Consider the following 27,970-nt stretch of genomic DNA (forward strand, 5'->3'; position numbering starts at 1 on the left):
TCCACAGTCACGCCACTTCTTCAAACCATCTCCCTCTCTGCAAGCACCAACCTCTCCCTTCAGGAGTTCAGGGACTTAATTCTCTTCAGTTTATCAATCCCGAACTAGTATTGACTTCCTACCGCTTTATTATGTTTTGTTGCCATTAATAAATATATGAAAATAAGAATTTACTTACCGATAATTCTATTTCTCATAGTCCGTAGTGGATGCTGGGGACTCCGTAAGGACCATGGGGAATAGCGGCTCTGCAGGAGACTGGGCACATCTAAAGAAAGCTTTAGGACTATCTGGTGTGCACTGGCTCCTCCCCCTATGACCCTCCTCCAAGCCTCAGTTAGGATACTGTGCCCGGACGAGCGTACACAATAAGGAAGGATTTTGAATCCCGGGTAAGACTCATACCAGCCACACCAATCACACCGTATAACCTGTGATCTGAACCCAGTTAACAGCATGATAACAGAGGAGCCTCTGAAAGATGGCTCACAACAATAATAACCCGATTTTTGTAACAATAACTATGTACAAGTATTGCAGACAATCCGCACTTGGGATGGGCGCCCAGCATCCACTACGGACTATGAGAAATAGAATTATCGGTAAGTAAATTCTTATTTTCTCTAACGTCCTAAGTGGATGCTGGGGACTCCGTAAGGACCATGGGGATTATACCAAAGCTTCCAAACGGGCGGGAGAGTGCGGATGACTCTGCAGCACCAAATGAGAGAACTCCAGGTCCTCCTCAGCCAGGATATCAATTTTGTAGAATTTTACAAACATATTTGCTCCTGACCAAGTAGCTGCTCGGCAAAGTTGTAAAGCCGAGACCCCTCGGGCAGCCGCCCAAGATGAGCCCACCTTCCTTGTGGAGTGGGCATTTACAGATTTTTGGCTGTGGCAGGCCTGCCACAGAATGTGCAAGCTGAATTGTACTACAAATCCAACGAGCAATAGTCTGCTTAGAAGCAGGAGCACCCAGCTTGTTGGGTGCACACAGGATAAACAGCGAGTCAGATTTCCTGACTCCAGCCGTCCTGGAAACATATATTTTCAGGGCACTGACAACGTCTAGCAACTTGGAGGCCTCCAAGTCCCTAGTAGCCGCAGGCACCACCAATAGGTTGGTTCAGGTGAGACGCTGAAACCACCTTGGGGAGAAACTGAGGACGAGTCCTCAATTCCGCCCTGTCCGAATGGAAAATCAGATAAGGGCTTTTTCAGGATAAAGCCGCCAATTCTGACACGCCCCTGGCCCAGGCCAGGTCCAGGGCCAACAGCATGACCACTTTCCATGTGAGATATTTTAACTCCACAGATTTAAGTGGTTCAAACCAATGTGACTTTTGGAACCCAAAACTACATTGAGATCCCAAAGTGCCACTGGAGGCACAAAAGGAGGCTGTATATGCAGTACCCCTTTTACAAACGTCTGAACTTCAGGGACTGAAGCTAGTTCTTTTTGGAAGAAAATTGACAGGGCCGAAATTTGAACCTTAATGGACCCCAATTTCAGGCCCATAGACACTCCTGTTTGCAGGAAATGTAGGAATCGACCCAGTTGAATTTCCTCCGTCGGGCCTTACTGGCCTCGCACCACGCAACATATTTTCGCCAATTGCGGTGATAATGTTTTTGCGGTTACATCCTTCCTGGCTTTGATCAGGATAGGGATGACTTCATCCGGAATGCCTTTTTTCCTTCAGGATCCGGCGTTCAACCGCCATGCCGTCAAACGCAGCCGCGGTAAGTCTTGGAACAGACAGGGTCCTTGCTGGAGCAGGTCCCTTCTTAGAGGTAGAGGCCACGGATCCTCCGTGAGCATCTCTTGAAGTTCCGGTTACCAAGTCCTTCTTGGCCAATCCGGAACCACGAATATAGTGCTTACTCCTCTCCATCTTATCAATCTCAGTACCTTGGGTATGAGAGGCAGAGGAGGGAACACATACCCTGACTGGTACACCCACGGTGTTACCAGAGCGTCTACAGCTTATTGCCTGAGGGTCCCTGGACCTGGCGCAATACCTGTCGAGTTTTTAATCATGTGGAAGACTTCTGGGTGAAGTCCCCACTCTCCCGGGTGGAGGTCGTGCTGAGGAAGTCTGCTTCCCAGTTGTCCACTCCCGGAATGAATACTGCTGACAGTGCTATCACATGATTTTCCGCCCAGCGAAGAATCCTTGCAGCTTCTGCCATTGCCCTCCTGCTTCTTGTGCCACCCTGTCTGTTTACGTGGGTGACTGCCGTGATGTTGTCCGACTGGATCAACACCGGCTGACCTTGAAGCAGAGGTCTTGCTAAGCTTAGAGCATTGTAAATGTCCCTTAGCTTCAGGATATTTATGTGAAGTGATGTCTCCAGGCTTGACCATAAGCCCTGGATATTCCTTCCCTGTGTGACTGCTCCCCAGCCTCGCAGGCTGGCATCCGTGGTCACCAGGACCCAGTCCTGAATGCCTAATCTGCGGCCCTCTAGAAGATGAGCACTCTGCAACCACCACAGGAGGGACACCCTTGTCCTTGGTGACAGGGTTATCCGCTGATGCATCTGAAGATGCTATCCGGACCATTTGTCCAGCAGGTCCCACTGGAAAGTTCTTGCGTGGAATCTGCCGAATGGGATTGCTTCGTAGGAAGCCACCATTTTACCCAGAACCCTTGTGCATTGATGCACTGAGACTTGGCTCGGTTTTAGGAGGTTCCTGACTAGCTCGGATAACTCCCTGGCTTTCTCCTCCGGGAGAAACACCTTTTTCTGGACTGTGTCCAGGATCATCCCTAGGAACAGAAGACACGTCGTCGGAACCAGGTGCGATTTTGGAATATTGAGAATCCAATCGTGCTGCCGCAACACTACCTGAGATAGTGCTACACCGACCTCTAACTGTTCCCTGGATCTTACCCTTATCAGGGAATTGTCCAAGGAAGGGATAACTAAAATTCACTTCCTTCGAAGGAATATCATCATTTCGGCCATTACCTTGGTAAAGACCCGGGGTGCCGTGTACCATCCATACGGCAGCGTCTGAACGGATAGTGACAGTTCTGTACCATAAACCTGAGGTACCCTTGGTGAGAAGGGTAAATTTTGACATGAAGGTAAGCATCCTTGATGTCCCGAGACATCATGTAGTCCCCTTCTTCCAGGTTCGCAATCACTGCTCTGAGTGACTCAATCTTGAATTTGAACCTCTGTATGTAAGTGTTCAAAGATTTTAGATTTAGAATCGGTCTCACCGAGCCGTCCGGCTTCGGTACCACAACAGTGTGGAATAATACCCCGTTCCCTGTTGCAGGAGGGGTATCTTGATTATCACCTGCTGGGAATACAGCTTGTGAATGGCTTCCAAAACTGTCTCCCTGTCAGAAGGAGACATCGGTAAAGCCGACTTTAGGAAAAGGCGAGGGGGAGATGTCTCGAATTCTAATTTGTACCCCTGAGATATCACCTGAAGGATCCAGGGGTCTACTTGCGAGTGAGCCCACTGCGCGCTGAAATTCATTGAGACGGGCCCCCCACCGTGCCTGATTCTGCTTGTAAAGCCCCAGCGTATACTGAGGGCTTGGCAGAGGCGGGAGAGGGTTTCTGTTCCTGGGAACTGGCTGATTTCTGCAGCCTTTTTCCTCTCCCTCTGTCACGGGGCAGAAATGAGGAACCTTTTGCCCGCTTGTCCACGAAAAGACTGCGCCTGATAATACGGCGTCTTCTCATGTTGAGAGGCGACCTGGGGTACAAACGTGGAATTCCCAGCTGTTGCCGTGGCCACCAGGTCTGAAAGACCGACCCCAAATAACTCCTCCCTTAATAAAGCAATACTTCCAAATGCCGTTTGGAATACGCATCACCTGACCACTGACGTGTCCATAACCCTCTACTGGTAGAAATGGACAACGCGCTTAGACTTGATGCCAGTCGGCAAATATTCCGCTGTGCATCACGCATATATAAAAATGCATCTTTTAAATGCTCTATAGGCAAAAATATACTGTCCCTATCTAGGGTATCAATATTTTCAGTCAGGGAATCCGACCACGCCAACCCAGCACTGCACATCCAGGCTGAGGCGATTGCTGGTCGCAGTATAACACCAGTATGTGTGTAAATACCTTTTAGGATACCCTCCTGCTTTCTATCAGCAGGATCCTTAAGGGCGGCCATCTCAGGCGAAGGTAGAGCCCTTACAAGCGTGTGAGCGCTTTATCCCCCTAGGGGGTGTTTCCCAACGCACCCTAACCTCTGGCGGGAAAGGATATAATGCCAATAACATTTTAGAAATTATCCGTTGTTATCGGGGGAAACCCACGCATCATCACACACCTCATTTAATTTCTCAGATTCAGGAAAACTACAGGTAGTTTTTCCTCACCGAACATAATACCCCTTTTTTTTGGTGGTACTCGTATTATCAGAAATGTGTAAAACATTTTTCATTGCCTCAATCATGTAACGTGTGGCCCTACTGGAAGTCACATTCGTCTCTTCACCGTCGACACTGGAGTCAGTATCCGTGTCGGCGTCTATATCTGCCATCTGAGGTAACGGGCGCTTTAGAGCCCCTGACGGCCTATGAGACGTCTGGACAGGCACAAGCTGAGTAGCCGGCTGTCTCATGTCAACCACTGTCTTTTATACAGAGCTGACACGGTCACGTAATTCCTTCCAACAGTTCATCCACTCAGGTGTCGACCCCCTAGGGGGTGACATCACTATTACAGGCAATCTGCTCCGTCTCCATATCATTTTTCTCCTCATACATGTCGACACAAAAGTACCGACATACAGCACACACACAGGGAATGCTCTGATAGAGGACAGGACCCCACTAGCCCTTTGGGGAGACAGAGGGAGAGTTTGCCAGCACACACCAGAGCGCTATATATATACAGGGATAACCTTATATAAGTGTTTTTCCCCTTATAGCTGCTGTATAGTTAATACTGCGCTTAATTAGTGCCCCCCTCTCTTTTTTTAACCCTTTCTGTAGTGTAGTGACTGCAGGGGAGAGACGGGGAGCTTCCCTCCAACGGAGCTGTGAGGGAAAATGGCGCCAGTGTGCTGAGGAGATAGGCTCCGCCCCTTTTTCGCAGACTTTTCTCCTGCTTTTTTATGGATTCTGGCAGGGGTTAAATGCATCCATATAGCCCAGGAGCTATATGTGATGCATTTTTTTTGCCATCCAAGGTGTTTTTATTGCGTCTCAGGGCGCCCCCCCCCCAGCGCCCTGCACCCTCAGTGACCGAAGTGTGAAGTGTGCTGAGAGCAATGGCGCACAGCTGCAGTGCTGTGCGCTACCTTGTTGAAGACAGGACGTCTGCCGCCGATTTTCCGGACCTCTTCTGCCTTCTGGCTCTGTAAGGGGGCCGGCGGCGCGGCTCTGGGACCCATCCAAGCTGGGCCTGTGATCGTCCCTCTGGAGCTAATGTCCAGTAGCCTAAGAAGCCCAATCCACTCTGCACGCAGGTGAGTTCGCTTCTTCTCCCCTTAGTCCCTCGATGCAGTGAGCCTGTTGCCAGCAGGTCTCACTGAAAATAAAAAACCTAATCTAAAACTTTCACTAAGAAGCTCAGGAGAGCCCCTAGTGTGCACCCTTCTCGTTCGGGCACAGAGATCTAACTGAGGCTTGGAGGAGGGTCATAGGGGGAGGAGCCAGTGCACACCAGATAGTCCTAAAGCTTTCTTTAGATGTGCCCAGTCTCCTGCGGAGCCGCTATTCCCCATGGTCCTTACGGAGTCCCCAGCATCCACTTAGGACGTTAGAGAAAAGGAATTATCTTCGTCCTTCTTGTTTCTTGTGCTCAGGGCAATCTGCTCCTCCGCTTGGTCCGAGTCCAACGGATTCACAAAAACAGCCTGTCCTGACACTAATGTATTAATAGCTTGTAGTTCATCTTCAGTAGCCCTTCCATTTAATCAAATACTGTAGATTGTCAGCTTGCGAGTTGCGTGCTCTTACCTATTTGTCTGTTATTAATCAGTCTTGTTTTATTACGGTTTTGTTCCCAATTGTACAGTGCCAGGCACTATATAGGTAAATGAATGCTGGCGCCATATAGGTAAATGTAAATCAACTTACAGTAGGAAAAGGTAAGTTATGCTTGAGTCTAGGTAACCTTGATGATATTTCAATACCCTTACCTTTAAATACAAACAAATAAGGAACAGAAGGATGAGTTAATACAAAAGAAATGCAACAATAGGAATAGAAATAATCCGGTCAGACTGGATTTCAACTGAAAATGAATCTCATTATTTCAGCCTGCATAAGCATGTCTCTGCTATGACCTCACTCACACTATTCATTCCAACAAACATGCATGGAGTTTGAAAAGGAACATTTCTCTATTTTGCATCATTATTCTAGTTAAGAAATTAGACACAACTGAATTAAATTCAATAAACTCTTTTTTCTAGAATTTTTTTTCTGAAATACAAATCGCAAAATTGGAGCCTTTATGAAAAAATAAGATTTTACTTACCGGTAAATCTATTTCTCGTAGTCCGTAGAGGATGCTGGGGACTCCGTAAGGACCATGGGGAATAGACGGGCTCCACAGGAGATAGGGCACTTTAAGAAAGACTTTAGGATTCTGGGTGTGCACTGGCTCCTCCCTCTATGCCCCTCCTCCAGACCTCAGTTAGGGAAACTGTGCCCAGAGGAGACGGACAGTACGAGGAAAGGATTTTAGTTAACCTAAGGGCAAGATTCATACCAGCCACACCAATCACACCGCATAACCTGTGAAAAACTATCCAGTTAACAGCATGAACAACAACAGGCTCGGTTCGAACCGATGAAACTATAACATAACCCTTATGTAAGCAATAACTATATACAAGTCTTGCAGAAGAAGTCCGCACTTGGGACGGGCGCCCAGCATCCTCTACGGACTACGAGAAATAGATTTACCGGTAAGTAAAATCTTATTTTCTCTAACGTCCTAGAGGATGCTGGGGACTCCGTAAGGACCATGGGGATTATACCAAAGCTCCCAAACGGGCGGGAGAGTGCGGATGACTCTGCAGCACCGATTGAGCAAACAGGAGGTCCTCTTCAGCCAGGGTATCAAACTTATAGAACTTTGCAAAGGTGTTTGACCCCGACCAAGTAGCTGCTCGGCACAACTGTAATGCCGAGACCCCTCGGGCAGCCGCCCAAGAAGAGCCCACCTTCCTAGTGGAATGGGCCTTGATCGATTTTGGTAGCGGCAATCCAGCCGTCGCATGCGCCTGCTGAATCGTGTTACAGATCCAGCGAGCAATAGTCTGCTTTGAAGCAGGAGCGCCAACCTTGTTGGCCGCATACAGAACAAACAGAGCTTCAGTCTTCCTGATCCTAGCTGTTCTGGACACATAAATCTTCAAAGCCCTGACCACATCCAGGGACTCGGAATCCCTCAAGTCCCGCGTAGCCACAGGCACGACAATAGGTTGGTTCATATGAAAAGATGAGACCACCTTTGGCAGAAATTGAGGACGAGTCCTCAATTCTGCCCTATCCACATGAAAAACCAGGTAGGGGCTTTTATACGACAAAGCCGCCAATTCCGAAACACGCCTTGCAGAAGCCAAGGCCAATAACATAAGCACTTTCCAAGTGAGATATTTCAATTCCACCGTCTTGAGTGGTTCAAACCAAGGTGACTTGAGGAAACTTAATACCACGTTAAGATCCCAAGGTGCCACCGGAGGTACAAAGGGAGGCTGAATATGCAGTACCCCCTTCACAAATGTCTGTACTTCAGGAAGAGAAGCCAATTCTTTTTGGAAGAAAATGGATAAGGCCGAAATTTGGACCTTTATGGACCCTAATTTTAGGCCCAAATTCACTCCCGTTTGCAGGAAGTGAAGCAGACGGCCCAAATGGAACTCCTCCGTAGGAGCAGTTCTGGCGGCCTCACACCAAGACACATATTTTCGCCATATACGGTGATAATGTTTCGATGTCACGTCCTTCCTAGCCTTGATCAGGGTAGGAATGACCTCCTCTGGAATACCTTTTTCTGCTAGGATCCGGCGTTCAACCGCCATGCCGTCAAACGCAGCCGCGGTAAGTCTTAGAACAGACAGGGTCCCTGCTGCAGCAGATCCTGCCTTAGGGGAAGAGGCCACGGATCTTCTGTGAGCAACTCTTAAAGATCCGGATACCAAGTCCTTCGTGGCCAATCCGGAACAATGAGGATCGTTCTGACTCCTCTTAGCCTTATTATTCTCAACACCTTGGGTATGAGAGGTAGAGGAGGGAACACATAGACCGATCTGAACACCCAAGGTGTCACTAGAGCGTCTACCGCTACCGCCTGAGGGTCCCTGGACCTGGCGCAATACCGCTTTTGCTTTTTGTTGATACGGGACGCCATCATGTCTATCTGAGACAGTCCCCACCGACCCACGATATGTGCGAAGACTTCTGGATGAAGTCCCCGCTCTCCCGGATGCAGGTCGTGTCTGCTGAGGAAGTTCGCTTCCCAGTTGTCCACCCCGGGATGAATACTGCTGATAGGGCGCTTACATGGCCTTCCGCCCAGCGAAGAATCCTGGTCGCTTCTGCCATGGCCACTCTGCTCCTTGTGCCGCCTTGGCGGTTTACATGAGCCACTGCCGTGACATTGTCTGACTGAATCAGAACCGGTTTGTCCTGAAGCCATGCCTCCGCTTGGCGTAGGGCGTTGTATATGGCCCTCAACTCCAGGACGTCGATGTGGAGACCAGTCTCCAGATTTGACCAGAGACCTTGGAAATTTCTTCCCAGTGTGACCGCTCCCCAACCTCAGAGGCTTGCGTCCGTGGTCACCAGGATCCAGTCCTGAATTCCGAACCTGCGGCCTTCTAGGAGGTGAGCACTGTGCAGCCCCCACAGTAGAGATACCCTGGCTCTGGGAGACAGGGTGATCCTTTGATGCATTTGTAAATGGGACCCGGACCATTTGTCCAGTAGATCCCATTGAAAGGTCCTCGCATGGAACCTGCCGAAGGGGATGGCCTCGTACGATGCCACCATCTTCCCCAGGACACCGTTTTTAGCTTTAATAGGTTCCTGACCAGGGCCATGAGCTCCTGAGCCTTTTCCATCGGAAGAAAAACTTTTTTCTGGTCTGTGTCTAGAATCAGACCCAGAAAGGTCAGGCGCGTTGTAGGGACTAGCTGGGACTTCGGTAAATTGAGAATCTAGCCGTGCCCCTGCAACATCCTCACCGACAGCGACACGCTGTCCAGCAACTTCTCCCGAGATCTCGCCTTTATGAGGAGATCGTCCAAGTATGGGATAATTGTGACCCCCTGCTTGCGCAGGAGCACCATCATTTCCGCCATTACCTTGTTGAAAATTCTCGGGGCTGTGGAATGCCCAAACGGCAACGTCTGAAATTGGTAATGACAGTCCTGTACTGCAAATCTCAGGAACGCCTGATGAGGAGGGAAAATCGGAACATGAAGGTATGCATCCTTTATGTCCAGGGACACCATCCAATCCCCCCCCTCCAGGCTGGCGACGACCGCTCTGAGCGATTCCATCTTGAACTTGAACTTTTTCAAGTACAAGTTCAGGGATTTTAGATTCAAAATGTGCCTGACCGAACCGTCCGGTTTCGGGACCACAAACAGGGTTGAGTAATACCCCTTTCCTTGCTGGAGAAGAGGAACTTTGACTATCACCTGTTGAAGATACAATTTTTGAATTGCAGTCAAAACTAACTCCCTCTCTGACGGGGAAGCTGGCAGAGCCGATTTGAAAAACCAGCGAGGAGGCACGTCTTCGAATTCCAGCCTGTATCCCTGAGAAACACTCTATAGCCCAGGGATCCACCCGTGAGTGAACCCAGACCTGGCTGAAAAATCGAAGACGCGCCCCCACTTGAGCTGACTCCCCCCGGGAAGCCCCAGCGTCATGCGGTGGACTTTGCAGATGTAGGGGAGGACTTCTGCTCCTGGGAACTAGCTGCATGCAGCTTTTTTCCCTTGCCTTTTCCTCTGGCAAGGAAGGACGATCCCCGTACCTTCTTGCTTTTATTGGAACGAAAGGACTGCATTTGATGAGGTGCCTTTTTAGTATGCTGCGGGGGGACATAAGGTAAGAAATTCGATTTACCGGCCGTAGCAGTAGAGACAAGGTCCGAGAGGCCTTCTCCAAACAACTCCTCCCCCTTGTAAGGCAACGACTCCATATGCCGCTTTGAGTCGGCATCCCCCGTCCACTGTCGGGTCCACAGGAGTCGTCTAGCAGAAATAGACATAGCATTTATTCTGGAGCTTAGTAAACAAATGTCTCTTTGAGCATCCCTCATATATAAAGCAGCATCTTTGATATGCTCTAGGGTCATTAGAATGGAATCCTTATCTAGGGTTTCAAGTTCCGTAGATAAGGAATCTGTCCATGCTGCGATAGCACTACACACCCAGGCCAATGCCATAGCCGGTCTAACGATAGTACCGGAATGTGTGTAAATGTGCTTCATGGTAACCTCCTGCTTACGATCAGCAGGATCCTTGAGGGAAGCTGTATCCTGAGAAGGCAGTGCCACCTTCTTGGATAAGCGTGTCAGCGCCTTGTCTACCTTCGGCGAAGATTCCCATCGTATCGTGTCCTTTTGTGGAAAGGGATACGCCATAAGAATCCTTTTGGGAACTTGTAGTCTCCTATCTGGAGATTCCCAAGCCTTTTCGCACAAGTCGCTTAGTTCAAATGAGGACGGAAAAGTGACCTCAGGCTTTTTCCCTTTATACATGTGTACCCTCATGTCAGGGACAGGGGGTTCCCCAGTGATATGCAAAGCCTCTTTATTGGCCATAATCATGTAACGAATACCTTTCACCACCTTTGGCTATAATTTTGCATCCTCATAGTCGACACTAGAGTCAGTCTCTGTGTCGGTATCTGTGTCAGTGATCTGGGATATGGTGCGTTTTTGAGACCCCGAAGGTCCTGGTGCCACAGGGACAGGCATGGTCTGACTACCTGACTGATCCCTAGCTTCAGCCTTGTCTAATCGTTTATGTAGTAAATTTACATTTGCATTCAAGACATTCCACATATCCACCCAGTCCGGTATCGGCGTTGCCGACGGCGACCTGACCATCATGCACTCCCCCTCCTCCTTCGGTGAGCCTTCCTCGTCAAACATGTCGACACACACGTACCGACACACTTCACACATACAGGGAATCTCTTTTCTGAAGACAGGTTCCCCCTGAGGCCCTTTGGAGAGACAGAGAGAGAGTATGCCAGCACACACCCCAGCGCTATATGTACCTGGAGAAAAACACAGAATGTTTACCCAGTAGCGCTGCTGTTGTGTATAAACGCCAATTAAACGCCCCCCCTCTACTTTAAAACCCCCTTTCACCGTGTGTCAAGCAGGGGAGAGTCCGGGGAGCTTCCTCTCAGCGGTGCTGTGTAGAGAAAATGGCGCTGGTGAGTGCTGAGGGTGAAGCCCCGCCCCCTCGGCGGCGGGCTTCTATCCCGCTCAAACTTATTAAAAAATGGCGGGGGCTCTTTTATATACATGTACAGTGCCCACCTGTACATGTATATACACTTTTGCCATAGGAGAGGTGTTTTATTGCTGCCCAGGGCGCCCCCCCTGCGCCCTGCACCCTTGCAGTGACCGGAGTGTGTGAGGTGTAGCGGAGCAATGACGCACAGCTGCAGTGCTGTGCGTTACCTCTGTGAAGCACCAAAGGCTTCTGCCGCCTGAGACGTCTTCTGTCTTCGTTTCTTCTGGCTCTGTGAGGAGAACGGCGGCGCGGCTCTGGGGTGAACGCCCAGGATGAACCTGTGTTCATTCCCTCTGGAGCTAATGGTGTCCAGTAGCCGAGGAAGCAGAGCCTAACATTTAAGTAGGTCTACTCCTCTCTCCTCAGTCCCTCGATGCAGGGAGCCTGTTGCCAGCAGTGCTCCCTGAAAAAGAGAAAAACTCCTAACAAAAATGCTTTCTTAGCAGGAAACTCAGGAGAGCTCCCTGCAGTGCACCCATTCTCCTCTGGGCACAGACTAAAACTGAGGTCTGGAGGAGGGGCATAGAGGGAGGAGCCAGTGCACACCCAGAATCCTAAAGTCTTTCTTAAAGTGCCCTGTCTCCTGCGGAGCCCGTCTATTCCCCATGGTCCTTACGGAGTCCCCAGCATCCTCTGGGACGTTAGAGAAATAATCCACTACAGTAACCAAATTCCTAATGTCATTTTAACAGTACAAAATAGAAAGTATAAGAGGTTGAACTGGTTGCTGTAGGTTACGGCAACACCTATTTTAAGATCCTAGCAGTCAGACAACCCTAATCTTTACCCTAATCTCAGTCGACAACTCAACAGAAAGCTAAACTGATAACTTTAATGAATGAAAGAGACCCCTATATGGGTAGTTGATTTACCGACTGTCATAATCCCAACAGCCATTAACCGACATAGTAAAATACCGACATTCTTTATATAGACATGTTCAAAATGCCGACCTAATCAGAATACAGACATTTGAAATGCCGAAAGTCAAAATTACAGCATGCGTTTTTAAGGATTTTTCCTCCAAAACAGATTTGTTCATACTTTACCATCCCAGTGGACCTGGAGGGGGAATATAATAGTGTGCCGAGCGCAGCGAGCTATGTGAGGGGGCGCGGTACACTTACACGGTGTCTAAGTCGACCTATGTCCACATTGACACAAACCCCCCCAGAAAAACACGTCGGTATTCTGCCTGTCGGCTTTTTGAACATGTCGGCATAATGAATGCCGGTATTTTGACTGTTGGTCAATGGCTGTCTGGATTATGGCCGTCGGTAAATCATACTGAACCCCCCTATATGTGTAATAACATATGCACAGGCTTTTTAACAAACACAAGCCATTAGAAACATATTTGACAACAAAAGCAGGAAAGAATTGGGGACTGCAAGTGACAACAGTACAAAACATATTTTGGAAGCACTTTATATGGCAAAAATTAAAGTAAAAAACAATTGGCCTAGATCCAAATTTTTAGGATGAAATTTAACTATTTGTACCTGTTAAGGAGCATTTTGCATCTAATATTATATATAAAACTGAAACAGATATCTGTACAATTCAAAGGCATACTTTAAGAGCATATTACAACAACCTGCCCCCACTCCACCTTATGACACTAAACCATCTGCGTTATGTGCTCACATAATAATCAAAGCTGTGGTTTTCTTTTGCACTGTACAACTAGAACACGGAGTATTAAAACATATGTTGGCCTATGCCCTAACATTCTCAAGAATAGAAGTCAAGAATACACTCAATAGGTATAGTGGATGCACCGGTGGAGATTAGTAATTTTCTTACAGCATCTTTACCTAAACTATGAGGGATGATGGTATAAAGTTATTAGACATCAAGGGTCACGAGTAATACCCCTTCCTTGATGTCCCTTATCGCCAAAATTGTGGTCAAGAAATCCCCAGTATCCCTGAGATAACTCGGTATATATGGTATCAATTCCTGGAGAAAGCTATCAACAAACATAGCTAACAGCTGTAGTAGAGACCCCCTGGCAGATACTGTATGATGGGTCTGCCAGAAGGCTTAACCAGTGTTTTATGAACCTTGGGGAGAGTGTGTATCATAGGGTAAATTGGAAAATCTACCTTCAAGAAATGTGATATCTGTTCAGTTATCCACCCTTGGGCCACTGATCCATCCACTAGGGCATCCACCTTCCTCTTGATGGTAGGCATCGGATTAAAACCACATTTAGTGTACGTCAAGGAATCTGCAAGTTGACGCCCGATTTCCCCACCATAGTCTTTAAAGTTTCACTATTTTATCATTATTACGCAGAGATATCTCAAAGCGCGTCTCTGGCCAGGCGTCAAATTGCCAAAACCTTTGAAGGCATCTGGCAAAGTCATTCTCTGTCATCCTTAAGAAACTACGTAGACATCACCACCCCCGCTATCACTGGGCTTGTCATTGAAAAACTCCCTCAGTCACAATTTTCTACCACTGTTAATTAAATTTATTTCTATAATACATATGACAAGCCAAGTGACAGCAAGTAGGTTTCATCTTCAGTAAGCACATGGTCAGATAAATTAAACACACTACTTAATCCTTTTTCCTGCTGCCCCTTCTTCTTGAAACCCCCTCTCCTTGGGTGGGGTCTCCTGGATCTCTGTGACTGACATTTGTTGGTATCCTAGGGCCCGCCCTAAAAAACTACTAGGTGGAAGTGGCGTAAAGGACTCTGAATTTGATGCGGAGAGTGAAGTTGAGGAATCTGTGCCAACTTTTGTTCTAGCTCTAGATGGCCTAAAGGTTGTCACAGAACACAGAACATACACTAGGACGATTTTACACGAGTTCATACAATTCCGATATATCAGTCTGATATATTGTATGAAATTGTGTACAATCGTATGTGTTTTAGATCGTATCCAATCTGATGCGCGTCCCCGTGGCTGTCGGATAGGATCCCCTAGGTCGTTGGTGCTGCACTAATGATATATCGGAACTGGATGGAATCGGATGAAAGAAAGTGTGTTTTTTGTGCATGTGATATATCGCATGCTATGTATCACAGGGAAGTTTGACTGGCATTCTCAGGACACTCCCAGCCCCCGTAGCCCTCTATCCAGCCCATCAGATATATCTCATGGTACAATTGTATGCCGTATGATATATTGCATGCGATGTATAGCGGCTTCATCAATCGCATGCGATATATCTTATGCAAAAATAGCACAAAAGTACCAAATCGTATGGAATCACTCCCGGGAAGGTCCCAGGCGAGTTCAAGGGAAATTACATCCGACTTCAGCCTCAGACATATCATTGTAGTGTATGGGGCCCTTTACTATAGCATTGCAGACCACTATCAGTGAAAAGATACACAATGAGAGTGTGTCCAGGGACTTGATGAACTGACCTGCATTTTCATGTATATATATGCGATCTTGTGGTATTTTCTCTATATATGAACACTGTATGGGCACACACACTACATGAATATGCAGATATCTGTGGAAGTCATAACCATATTAGTAGGCAGAATTATCATACTATGTACCTGGATACAATCCACTTAAAAGGGCGACTATCACCTTGGTGCTGAATTTCATATTAAATTTAGTAATTCACCTACAAATATTATCCAAAATATAATTTCTACCTTGGGCTACAGAGTGGAAAAATCCCTAACTTTCGCACCCTGTGAATTTATGCATAAAACGTTCCCGCCTGATTGGTATCAATAAGATTTGGCTCACGGAAATCTGATATTCTGTACACTTTTGAGCCCATAAACACTATACCTAGCCGTATTTGCAGTTGTATCACTGTGGCCAGGGCCCCCGTATTCTGCACTTGGTGTGTGCACTCATAACATAGAGAATATTTTTTTTCAACCTTCTGGTTAATTCTTTTGATAAACATCTGTGTGCAACACAATTTTACTATGTTTATTATGTATATTCTTTTCTGTGTGTAGTTTGTATTTGTAGTGTTTTGTAGGGAAATGATACCCCCTTTCTTATTGACATTAGGGGATGTAGTTATGTAACCGGCGGTCAGGAGACCCCTGGTCACAATACCGACCATTACATCCCACCCGCTCAAAGTCCCGCCAGTTAGAACGCCGACCAACAGGGACTATTCCCATTCGTGTCCACGACACCCACAGAGTGCAAGCAGGACCTGTGGCGAGCGCAGCGAGACCGCAAGGGACTTCGTTGCGCTCGCCCCTTCCACCCCACCCCCCCTGCTGGCCATCTCACAGCCGGGATCCCGGCGTCAGTATTGTCCGCGGGTCACACATGCCCAACCCAAACATAGAGATCACCCAATATACAGTACGAATGTCAGGGAGGCAGTCAAATTTACCGCCGGTCGGGATCCCGGCGGTCAGGTTACCAGCGCTGGAATCTTGACACCTGCTGCAACACCGGCGGTCAGAGTCCCGACCGTCAGCTGGTTTCCCCCACTTGGGTGGTGGTCCACGCCACCACCCAAGGGGGAATAAAACCCTGTGGTGACCGAAGCGTTGCGAGCCCGCAAAGGGGACACGCTGTGCTCGCCGCTGGGATCCCTGCGTCGGTCTCGTGACCACTGGGATCTCATACTAATCCCATCTGTCATATTACCATAAAATATATACACAATTCATTTGTATTCTGTGGATTAAAACTAAAAAACTAAAATGTGTACAACAAAAAACAGGTTTATTTCATATAGCAAATAATACAAGAACATTTACATACTGTGTAATTAAAAGAAAAGTGGAAGGTTAACACAGACTGCCAATTAACTATTAAAGTGCCCGTCAGAAAGTCACTTACAGCAAATACAGGTATTTCTGTAAGCAGTTAGTATAGACCGTTTTCCATAGACATGTATTGTAATTTGTGTAGCCTTGTATGTGGATGACCGAGGCACAGACTTACATCAGACAGCCAGATGACCTGGCCCTGCATTGTTTCCTGATAAACTGCCGACTCTCCTGGAGTCTGAAGTATTAAATGAACCATAACAGCCAGACATTAGCCCTAGATAATACGCCAGTACACTTTGTCGTTTCTAGCCTATTTAAATATTTCCTGCCTCTGTCTGAGTGATTTAAACTAAAACATTTCTTCCCACCGCTGCTACAAACTCTGAATTCCCACTTAGTGCAATGATACCAGTCGGAGGCTGGAAGTCTACATGACAAAATTCTAATAATAAAAACACACACCACCAGGGCTGGATTAAGGCCATAAGCCTTTACTGAGAAGGAGAGGAGCTATGACCAGTGCAGTGTGGGTGTGGCCAATGCCATGTGGGCGTGTACACCCCTATGCTATCAGCTCCAATGTCTCCTTAAATACTGTACCTAAAAATTGCATCATTTTGTGAGAAAACTGCAAACCTAATTTTAATACTTATGATGGGCCTATTTTACTGTGGAAGCCTGGTGCTGTGCGGATTGGCCATAGGTCTCACCAGAAAAATTTCCTGTTATGCTGACGTATCTGTGGTGCCTGTGTGTTGTTACATGACAGGTAGCCCACCGCACTCAGGGGGTTATTCAGGTCGCATCGCTAATTGACCGCAATAACCCCGGCTGCAGCAGCAAATCGCACGTCCGTCCTGTGCTAGTAGCCTATGCCATCTGATCAGTCAATCAGGCAGAGGAGTGGGCAGGAGGGCAGCGACCGTCCACTTTTGGGGCGGCGGTGGGGAAACGGAGGCGTGTTGCCGGCACTTTTGGGGCAGGTGTGTGTTGTCATGATCGAAAAAATGGCGGCAGGACTCCTGCCATGGCTGCCAGTCTGCACTGGCAGTAGGCATCCAGTTTTTACGACCATTGCTGTAATTGCGGCGCAATCGCAATTACAGTGTGATCGCAGTGGGCGGGCGGCTGGTAGCATGCCAAAAAGGCTAAATCTGCCGTCCTTACTGAATAAGGTCCTCAGTACACTGCATTGTCCCCATTCATTCTGTTATTCCACCTCTGCCATCCAGTGATGCTGCCATGACCACATGGTATGTTATACGCAGGGGTGTAGCGAGGGTGGGGCTCTGGTGAAGCGCGAGCTCCGGGCGCCGAAAAAGTTGCGGGCGAACTGCCGCCCTGCCACTGTACTGACAGCCGCAGAGCAGGAGGAGGAGAAGCAGAGAGAGCGCACACCGACTCGGAGACTAGGTAGGGGACAGGGCAGGCCAGAGGCTACAGCAGGAGACACAAATAGCGGCACATGCCGGATCTCTGCCCGCCCCTTTATATGTCTCAGCGCTACCTGATTTTCGTGAGCCTCCTGGCAATTCTGGTAAGTGTGGTTTTACTATTTCTGAAGCCTCATGAGCAGGACATGACAGCTGTGCAATCACCACTACACACCTTATTCTGGTACTGTACATCTTAAATTAGGCGTTGTACTTCCAGTCCATGCTTCAATAGAATCAGTGTTGGCGATATTAATGTAATAGCTGGGATCCAGTGGGGTGGGGGGAGGGGAACAATCTGCCTGCTACAAGGTGGGGTCCACTCAGCTAGGGATAAGAGAACATGGACATACCTTATATAGTCAAACACAGATTTTAAAATGATTTAACACTGATCATTCACATTCAAAAATATATTGTATTCTTTATCCCATATGTACAAGTGCATAGAAATACATAGTCATAAAAACTGAGAAAGTATAATTATTCCCATAAATTAAGAACCCATCCATATAGCATAATGGAGTGGTCATTGCCGAGTGCTGGTGGAATTACAGTACCAAAGTATTTTCCTCTATTCCAGTAGATCCTGGAAAATAGAAGAAACAGACACAGGCTCAGTATAATGTGTGACGCTGAATATTTACACTTATATACATAATGTAAAGGGAGCACAGTGGTTTCCAGAGCAGCTTTCCTAGACTTTGTTCATCTCTTCTGACAGTGTAGCACTACCAGCTTCACGTTAAAAAGATACAAAACATAAAAAGCTCTACTGAATGTGGTATCGCCGCTTTGTGCGTTGTATGAATTTACTGCGATAACATACTGCAAACAGACACAACAAATCCACACAGAATTTTTTTGACACATTCTGCTTCTTATGAAAATGTGCATTACACATTTTAAGCAATACTAATTATAAAACATTTCCAATACTTGTACTACAGGCCCCGATTCAGAGCCACCGGCAACTCCGTCCACGTACAGATCTGGTGTTTTTAGCAGTGTGCGCCACTGCAACTCTGAATCCGGCCAATAATCTTACTTCCTGCAGCAGGTTACATTGGATTCCACATGGAAAACATCAGGGTGTAGAGTGGATCTTGATCCAGGGGCACCAACAGGATAAAGCTTTAGGCTGTCCCAGGATGCACTGGGGCCTCCTCTATAACCCCGCCTCCAGGCACTGAGAGCTCAGTTAGAAGTTGGTGCCTGCAGCAGCAGGTCACCTAATAGGACGACAGCACTGGGCAGCCCTGAAAAAATAATTTTCTAAGAAGATTTCTTTCGCTGGGCTGTTAGCGCTGTATGTCCTCCCAAGCAGCGTTGCATACTCCCGTGGCTCAGTTCCCGAGTACTTGCAGCTTAGGCACAGAGTAGCAGACCGCTCTCCTAGTTCGAGTGGCTGCTTCGAGGAGGAGGTAAGAGGGTCCCCCAGGTGGGACCCGCCATTAAAACGCGTTCCAACCTCGACCTAGGGAGATGGGTCGCGGTGCTGGTGTGGACACTGTCACCGAGCAGGGAGCCCACTAGACCACCAGGGCACCTGAGTACAGGTCGGGTGTACTAAGCCCCATTTAATAAGGCTCGCTAGTACCTTGGGTGAAAGTCCAGCATAGGGGAGCCGGCGCTTGACCTGTAGCCCCTCCCGCAGCCCAGGGCGCCATCTCCATGCAGATTTCCCGCCCTGGAGCTGCCTCACACTAAGGGACTATATATATATATATCTATCAGAGCGCAGTCCGTGACCGGAGGATATATCAGAATACTCGTACAGTATATTCTGGAAACAGTACACTTTTTTTCACAAACGCTGTCTGTGTCAAGACATGTAGGATACTCAAGTGAATGTAAAGTCACGGCTCTGTATACAGGCGGTTTTACATGGGAGACTTTGCCCTGCAATCCCAGAGACCAGCTGCTGCTGCTATGCTGTAAAATGGTGCCCAGTGTCTCTGTGAGGAAATGAGGGAAGAGTGTGAGGCAGCTCCAGGGCAGGAAATCTGTGAGGAGATGGCGCCCGGGCTACAGGTCAAGCGCCGACTCCCCTATGCTGGGCCTCACCACCGGTACTATGGAGCCTTACCAATAGGGGCGCTAGTACACCCGAACTGTGCTCCTATGCCCTGGCGGATATAGTGGGGTCCCTGCTTGGTGACCGTGTCCACACCAGCGTCGCAGTCCGTCTCCCTAGACTGCGACCAGGAACGCAATTTAGTGGCAGGTCCCACCTGGGGGACCCTCTCACCTGCTCCCTCCGTAGCAGCCACGCGAACCAGGAGAGCGTCTGCGACCGTGTGCCTAAGCCGGAGCGTCTCCGCCGCAAGTACCTGGGATCTGAGCCACGGGAGTATGTGACGCCGCTTGGGAGGTGACGAAGGCGCAGCACTGACATAACAGTGCTGCAGTCCTTGAAGTCTTCTATTAGCTTTTTCAGGGCTGCTCAGTGCGGGATGCAGTCAATTTACAGACAATCAAAATCCAGACGGTCAAAATACCGACATGTAAAACGTCGACAGATCAAAATGCCAACATGAGTTTTTCACTGAAACGACGTGTTCATACTTTTCCATCCCAGTGGACCCCCATGCGAGGGGACGCGGTACACTTATATGGTGTCCATGTCGACCTATGTCAACATACAATAATAAATAAAAAAACTCATGTCGGCATTTTGACCAGTCGACATTTTACATGTCTATATTTTTACCTTGTCGGTATTTTAAATGTAGGTATTTTGTCCATGTCGGGATTTTGACTGTAGGTATTTCATACCGATCCCCTCAGTGCAGCCTACCTGTTAGGTGACCTGCTGCCTGCAGGCACCACTCGAAACTGAGCTCTCAGTGCCTGGAGGCGGGGTTATAGAGGAGGCACCAATGCATCCTGGGATAGTCAAAGTTTTGCCTGATGGTGCCTCTGGATCAAGATCCCGCTCTACAACCGATGTTTCCCTGTGGAACACAGTGTACCCCGTTGCAGAAAGAGTTAATGGTAAATCTACAATAACTATCCTTTTGTACTGTAAGAGGCTCTATGATAGTTAAAGAGTGAAATGCAATTGTCACATAATTCATATGACCACTATTTAAAAAAAACCATACACATAATAGGATTTTAATTACCTACCGGTAAATCCTTTTCTCGTAGTCCGTAGAGGATGCTGGGGTCCACATTAGTACCATGGGGTATAGACGGGTCCCTTGGGAGCTACGGGCACTTTAAGAGTTTAATAGGGCTGGCTCCTCCCTCTCTGCCCCTCCTACCAGACTCAGTCTAGAAACTGTGCCTGAGGAGACGGACGTACTTCGAGAGAAGGATAGATAAAGATAGTGGTGAGATTACAAACCAGCACACACAGAACAAGAGGAAAGCCATGCTAACCAAACTGTAAACAGGAACAGCTGAACCAAATAACATTACTGAACCAAGCAACAGTGCAGGAAGAATGAAGCACCGGGCGGACGCCCAGTATTCCCTATGGACTACGAGAAAAGGATTTACCGGTAGGGCAGTACGAATGGTGTAATGGTTAGCATTACTGCCTCACAGCACTGAGGTCATGGGTTCCTGATCACCGCTCCATCTTAAATTTCAATACTCGTAAGTACGAGTTCAACGACTTGAGGTTCAAAATCGGTCTTACCGAACCGTCCAGTTTTGGTACCACAAACAAGTTGGAATAATACCCCTTGTTTTGCAGATGAGGTGGAACTGGAACAATGACCCGAGTCTGTACCAGTTTTTGAATGGCGTCCTGTAAAGTTATACTTACCTCTTGCGAAACTGGTAAGCCTGATTTGAAGAATCTGTGAGGTGGGAACTCCTGGAACTCCAGTCTGTAGTCCTGGGAAATAAGATCTATGACCCAGGGATCCTGGCACGAACTTGTCCAGATGTGACTGAAGAATTTTAGTCGGGCTCCCACCTGCCAGTCTTCCAGGCATCGCGGTCCACCGTCATGCTGAATGTTTTGAGGAAGCAGAGCTTGAGCACTCTCCTGTGAAAGGTAGGCCCTCCACGCCTTTCCTGGAGTCCGCTTAAGCAGTCCACTGGCGTAGCCATAAGCCCCTGCATGCTGACACGGCCATTGCAATGGTGCGTGCATTAAACAAGCCTGTTTCTTTTATGGCTTCCACCATAAAGTTCGCAGAGTCCTGTATATGTTGCAGGAGTAAAATAATCTCCCCTTGAGGCAAGGTATCTAACCACTCAATTAGGTTACCCGACTTTAGTAATCCACCCACATGCTATAGTGTCTTTGGGCCACCCCAGAAGCTGTATACAAGGATTTGAGTGTCGTCTCAATTTTACGATCAGCCATGTGTTTCAGGGAGGCTGCGCCCGGGACAGGCAGTACAATTTTTCGTAACATGCCTGGATACTGATGCATCCACTATCGGTGGATTTTCCCATTTTTTTCTATCCTCCGGAGGAAAAGGAAATGATAGGAAATTTCAAATCCCTAAAAGGTTGCTATCAGGATTAACTCACGGTTCTTTAAACAGGGTATTTAGTTCCTTTGACAAAGGAAAAGTGGCTGAGGATTTATTTTTTATATTAAAATAAGATTCCTCACTCTCCTCTGTCACCTTATCAGGGATATGCAGAACTTCTCTGATAGCCTCTATGAGAGCCTCTATTCCCTGTGACAGAGTAGCCTCTCCCACCTCTGAATCCACCTCCCCATCTGACCCTTCATCATCAGAGTCAGACTGCAGGATACGGGCCAAAGTACGTTTTTGCGGACAAATGGCAGGGGACTGAGATGCTGGTTTGGGTACTGAGTCTCTTTTCATAAACTCAGTCATAGATTGTCTTAAGTATTGTGTCTCTTTCTCATTGTGGGACAATTTAGTAGAAATATTGGAAATCATTCCCCTAATGGAGTCCAGCCATGCTGGCTTTGCCTCGCTAGCCTGGGAAGGTACACTACACTGAGTACACACTAGTGAACCCCCTGGAGAAGAGGAACACTGTGCCTTACATGATACACACTCTTTGCCTGACATACTGTAATAGTGACAGCACACACACACACACACACACACACACACACACACACACACACACACACACACACACACAGGAAAAGGTTAAATGAACAATTAACCCTCAAAGAGCCCTTCCAGGGAGAGACATAGTATGGAGCCAGCACACAGCGCCCTTACCGCTAATGCCAAGCTTAGCTGGGTCGCAGACTAAGTACCTAGATTGGGGACTTAGGACACTAATAACGGCTCCCCCCCCTGCTATGACCCTCTGGTACCGCTGAGGTAATCTGGAGTCTCTCCGGGGGAGCTGCGCGTTCTTGTCAGTCAGCGTCTGTGTCAGCTGCAGAGGGAAAATGGCGCTGGTGAGCTGCTGGATCCGCTCATAGTGAAGCCCCAACCCTTCAATGGCACGCGGTCTTCCCGCTCTTTTTTATACTGGCTGAGGTAATTTAGTGCCTAAAATGGAGTCAGCCCCCTTTTAAGTCTCTAATGCCAGTCCGGGTACTGAGACTCTGTTTACCCCCCCCCCCCCCCCCCCTCCCATCCCTTCAATGGCACGCGGTCTTCCCGCTCTTTTTTATACTGGCTGAGGTAATTTAGTGCCTAAAATGGAGTCAGCCCCCTTTTAAGTCTCTAATGCCAGTCCGGGTACTGAGACTCTGTTTACCCCCCCCCCCCCCCCCAGTTCCACGAAGCAGGCAGGCCGGTGCCATCCAGTCCTGCCTGAAAATAACAAACATATAAAATAAATGCAGAAAACTCTTCAGGAGCTTCCAGAGACGTGACCGACTCCTCCGGGCACATCTTCTAAACTGAGTCTGGTAGGAGGGGCATAGAGGGAGGAGCCAGCACACACTATCGAATTCTTAAAGTGCCCAAGTCACCTAGTGGACCAGTCTATACCCCATAGTACTAAATGGAATCCCAGTATCCCCTAGGACGTAAGAGAAAAGAAGCTTGGAAAAATTGGTTTTATTAAAAGATACAAAATAAATCCAAGCCTAATAACACTATTAATGTTAGAAAGCATTAAAATATGGTTTATTCAAGGTTTCTAATACATTATTCATTTTTTTCTTCATGAAAAACATTAAATGTAAATAAAAATAAGAATTTACTTACCGATAATTCTATTTCTCGGAGTCCGTAGTGGATGCTGGGGTTCCTGAAAGGACCATGGGGAATAAGCGGCTCCGCAGGAGACAGGGCACAAAAGTAAAGCTTTCCGATCAGGTGGTGTGCACTGGCTCCTCCCCCTATGACCCTCCTCCAAGCCAGTTAGGTACTGTGCCCGGACGAGCGTACACAATAAGGGAGGAATTTTGAATCCCGGGTAAGACTCATACCAGCCACACCAATCACACCGTACAACTTGTGATCTAAACCCAGTTAACAGTATGATAACAGCGGAGCCTCTGAAAAGATGGCTCACAACAATAATAACCCGATTTTTGTAACTATGTACAAGTATTGCAGATAATCCGCACTTGGGATGGGCGCCCAGCATCCACTACGGACTCCGAGAAATAGAATTATCGGTAAGTAAATTCTTATTTTCTCTATCGTCCTAGTGGATGCTGGGGTTCCTGAAAGGACCATGGGGATTATACCAAAGCTCCCAAACGGGCGGGAGAGTGCGGATGACTCTGCAGCACCGAATGAGAGAACTCCAGGTCCTCCTTAGCCAGGGTATCAAATTTGTAGAATTTAGCAAACGTGTTTGCCCCTGACCAAGTAGCTGCTCGGCAAAGTTGTAAAGCCGAGACCCCTCGGGCAGCCGCCCAAGATGAGCCCACCTTCCTTGTGGAATGGGCATTTACATATTTTGGCTGTAGCAGGCCTGCCACAGAATGTGCAAGCTGAATTGTATTACACATCCAACTAGCAATAGTCTGCTTAAAAGCAAGAGCACCCAGTTTGTTGGGTGCATACAGGATAACAGCAAGTCAGATTTCCTGACTCCAGCCGTCCTGGAACATATTTTCAGGGCCCTGACAACATCTAGCAACTTGGAGTCCTCCAAGTCCCTAGTAGGTGCAAGGCACCACAATAAGCTGGTTCAGGTGAAACACTGACACCACCTTAGGGAGAGAACTGGGGACGAGTCCGCAGCTCTGCCCTGTCCGAATGGACAAACAGATATGGGCTTTTTTGATAAAAAAACCACCAATTTGACACTCGCCTGGTCCAGGCCAGGGCCAAGAGCATGGTCACTTTTCATGTGAGATGCTTCAAATCCACAGATTTGACTGGTTTTAAACCAATGTGATTTGAGGAATCCCAGAACTACGTTGAGATCCCACAGTGCCACTGGAGGCACAAAAGGGGGTTGTATATGCAATACTCCCTTGACAAACTTCTGGACTTCAGGAACTGAAGCCAATTCTTTCTGGAAGAAAATCGACAGGGCCGAAATTTGAACCTTAATGGACCCCAATTTTAGGCCCATAGACACTCCTGTTTGCAGGAAATGCAGGAAACGACCGAGTTGAAATTTCTTTGTGGGGCCTTCCTGGCCTCACACCACGCAACATATTTTCGCCACATGTGGTGATAATGTTGTGCGGTCACCTCCTTTCTGGCTTTGACCAGGGTAGGAATGACCTCTTCCGGAATGCCTTTTTCCCTTAGGATCCGGCTTTCCACCGCCATGCCGACAAACGCAGCTGCGGTAAGTCTTGGAACAGACATGGTACTTGCTGAAGCAAGACCCTTCTTAGCGGCAGAGGCCATAAGACCTCTGTAAGCATCTCTTGAAGTTCCGGGTACCAAGTCCTTCTTGGCCAATCCGGAGCCATGAGTATAGTTCTTACTCCTCTACGTCTTATAATTCTCAGCACCTTAGGTATGAGAAGCAGAGGAGGGAACACATACACCGACTGGTACACCCACGGTGTTACCAGAACGTCCACAGCTATTGCCTGAGGGTCTCTTGACCTGGCGCAATACCTGTCCCGTTTTTTGTTCAGACGGGACGCCATCATGTCCACCTTTGGTATTTCCCAACGGTTTACAATCATGTGGAAAAAACTTCCCGATGAAGTTTCCACTCTCCCGGGTGGAGGTCGTGCCTGCTGAGGAAGTCTGCTTCCCAGTTTCCATTCCCGGGATGAAACACTGCTGACAGTGCTATCACATGATTTTCCGCCCAGCGAAAAGTCCTTGCAGTTTTTGCCATTGCCCTCCTGCTTCTTGTGTCGCCCTGTCTGTTTACGTGGGCGACTGCCGTGATGTTTTTCCCACTGGATCAATACCGGCTGACCTTGAAGCAGAGGTCTTGCTAAGCTTAGAGCATTATAAATTTACCCTTAGCTCCAGTATATTTATGTGGAGCAAAGTCTCCAGACTTGATCACACTCCCTGGAAATTTTTTCCCTGTGTGACTGCTCCCCAGCCTCTCGGGCTGGGCTCCGTGGTCACCAACATCCAATCCTGAATGCCGAATCTGCGGCCCTCTAGAAGATGAGCACTCTATAACCACCACAGGAGAGACACCCTTGTCCTTGGATATAGGGTTATCCGCTGATGCATCTGAAGATGCGATCCGGACCATTTGTCCAGCAGATCCCACTGAAAAGTTCTTGCGTGAAATCTGCCGAATGGAATTGCTTCGTAGGAAGCCACCATTTTTACCAGGACCCTTGTGCAATGATGCACTGTTTTTAGGAGGTTCCTGACTAGCTCGGATAACTCCCTGGCTTTCTCTTCCGGGAGAAACACCTTTTTCTGGACTGTGTCCAGAATCATCCCTAGGCACAGCAGACGTGTCGTCGGGATCAGCTGCGATTTTGGAATATTTAGAATCCACCCGTGCTGTTGTAGCAGTATCCGAGATAGTGCTACTCCGACCTCCAACTGTTCCCTGGACTATGCCCTTATCAGGAGATCGTCCAAGTAAGGGATAATTAAGACGCCTTTTCTTCGAAGAAGAATCATCATTTCGGCCATTACCTTGGTAAAGACCCGGGGTGCCGTGGACAATCCAAACGGCAGCGTCTGAAACTGATAGTGACAGTTCTGCACCACGAACCTGAGGTACCCTTAGTGAGAAGGGCAAATTTGGGACATAGAGGTAAGCATCCCTGATGTCCCGGGACACTATATAGTCCCCTTCTTCCTGGTTCGTTATCACTGCTCTGAGTGACTCCATCTTGATTTGAACCTTTGTAAGTGTTCAAAAAAATTTTTAGAATAAGTCTCACCTAGCCTTCTGGCTTCAGTACCACAATATAGTGTGGAATAATACCCCTTTCTTGTAGTAGGAGGGGTAATTTAATTATCACCTGCTGGGAATACAGCTTGTGAATTTTTTCCCATACTGCCTCCTTGTCGGAGGGAGACCTTGGTAAAGCAGACTTCAGGAGCCTGCGAAGGGGAAACGTCTCGACATTCCAATCTGTACCCCTGGGATACTACTTGTAGGATCCAGGGGTCCTGTACGGTCTCAGCGCCATGCTGAGAACTTGTCAGAAGCGGTGGAACGCTTCTGTTCCTGGGAATGGGCTGCCTGCTGCAGTCTTCTTCCCTTTCCTCTATCCCTGGGCAGATATGATCTTATAGGGACGAAAGGATTGAGGCTGAAAAGACGGTGTCTTTTTCTGCAGAGATGTGACTTAGGGTAAAAACGGTGGATTTTCCAGCAGTTGCCGTGGCCACCAGGTCCGATGGACCGACCCCAAATAACTCCTTTATACGGCAATACACCTTTGTGCCGTTTGGAATCTGCATCACCTGACCACTGTCGTGTCCATAAACATCTTCTGGCAGATATGGACATCGCACTTACTCTTGATGCCAGAGTGCAAATATCCCTCTGTGCATCTCGCATATATAGAAATGCATCCTTTAAATGCTCTATAGTCAATAAAATACTGTCCCTGTCAAGGGTATCAATATTTTTAGTCAGGGAATCCGACCAAGCCACCCCAGCTCTGCACATCCAGGCTGAGGCGATCGCTGGTCGCAGTATAACACCAGTATGTGTGTATATACTTTTTATGATATTTTCCAGCCTCCCGTCAGCTGGTCCTTGAGGACGGCCCTATCTATAGACGGTACCGCCACTTGTTTTGATAAGCGTGTGAGCGCCTTATCCACCCTAAGGGGTGTTTTCCAACGCGCCCTAACTTCTGGCGGGAAAGGGTATACCGCCCATAATTTTCTATCGGGGGGAACCCACGCATCATCACACACTTTATTTAATTTATCTGATTCAGGAAAAACTATGGTAGTTTTTTCACATCCCACATAATACCCTCTTTTGTGGTACTTGTAGTATCAGAAATATGTAACACCTCCTTCATTGCCTTTAACGTGTGGCC

The 27,970-nt window shown here is 47.9% G+C and overlaps 1 protein-coding gene across 2 annotated transcripts in view; it reads right to left on the minus strand.

The window, feature by feature from the left end:
- Positions 1-16,152: 16,152 nt before the first annotated feature.
- Positions 16,153-27,970, minus strand: part of LOC134958347 (sortilin-like) — a 122,580-nt gene continuing 110,762 nt past the window's right edge. For both annotated transcript variants that reach the window (XM_063940894.1, XM_063940893.1), the window contains exon 4: positions 16,153-18,241. In XM_063940894.1, the coding sequence (XP_063796964.1) occupies positions 18,227-18,241 (15 nt within the window). In that variant the 3' untranslated portion in view covers positions 16,153-18,226. The remainder of the gene's footprint in view (positions 18,242-27,970) is intronic.

The sequence above is a fragment of the Pseudophryne corroboree genome, chromosome 9, assembly GCF_028390025.1.
Source record: "Pseudophryne corroboree isolate aPseCor3 chromosome 9, aPseCor3.hap2, whole genome shotgun sequence".
NCBI lineage: Eukaryota > Metazoa > Chordata > Amphibia > Anura > Myobatrachidae > Pseudophryne > Pseudophryne corroboree.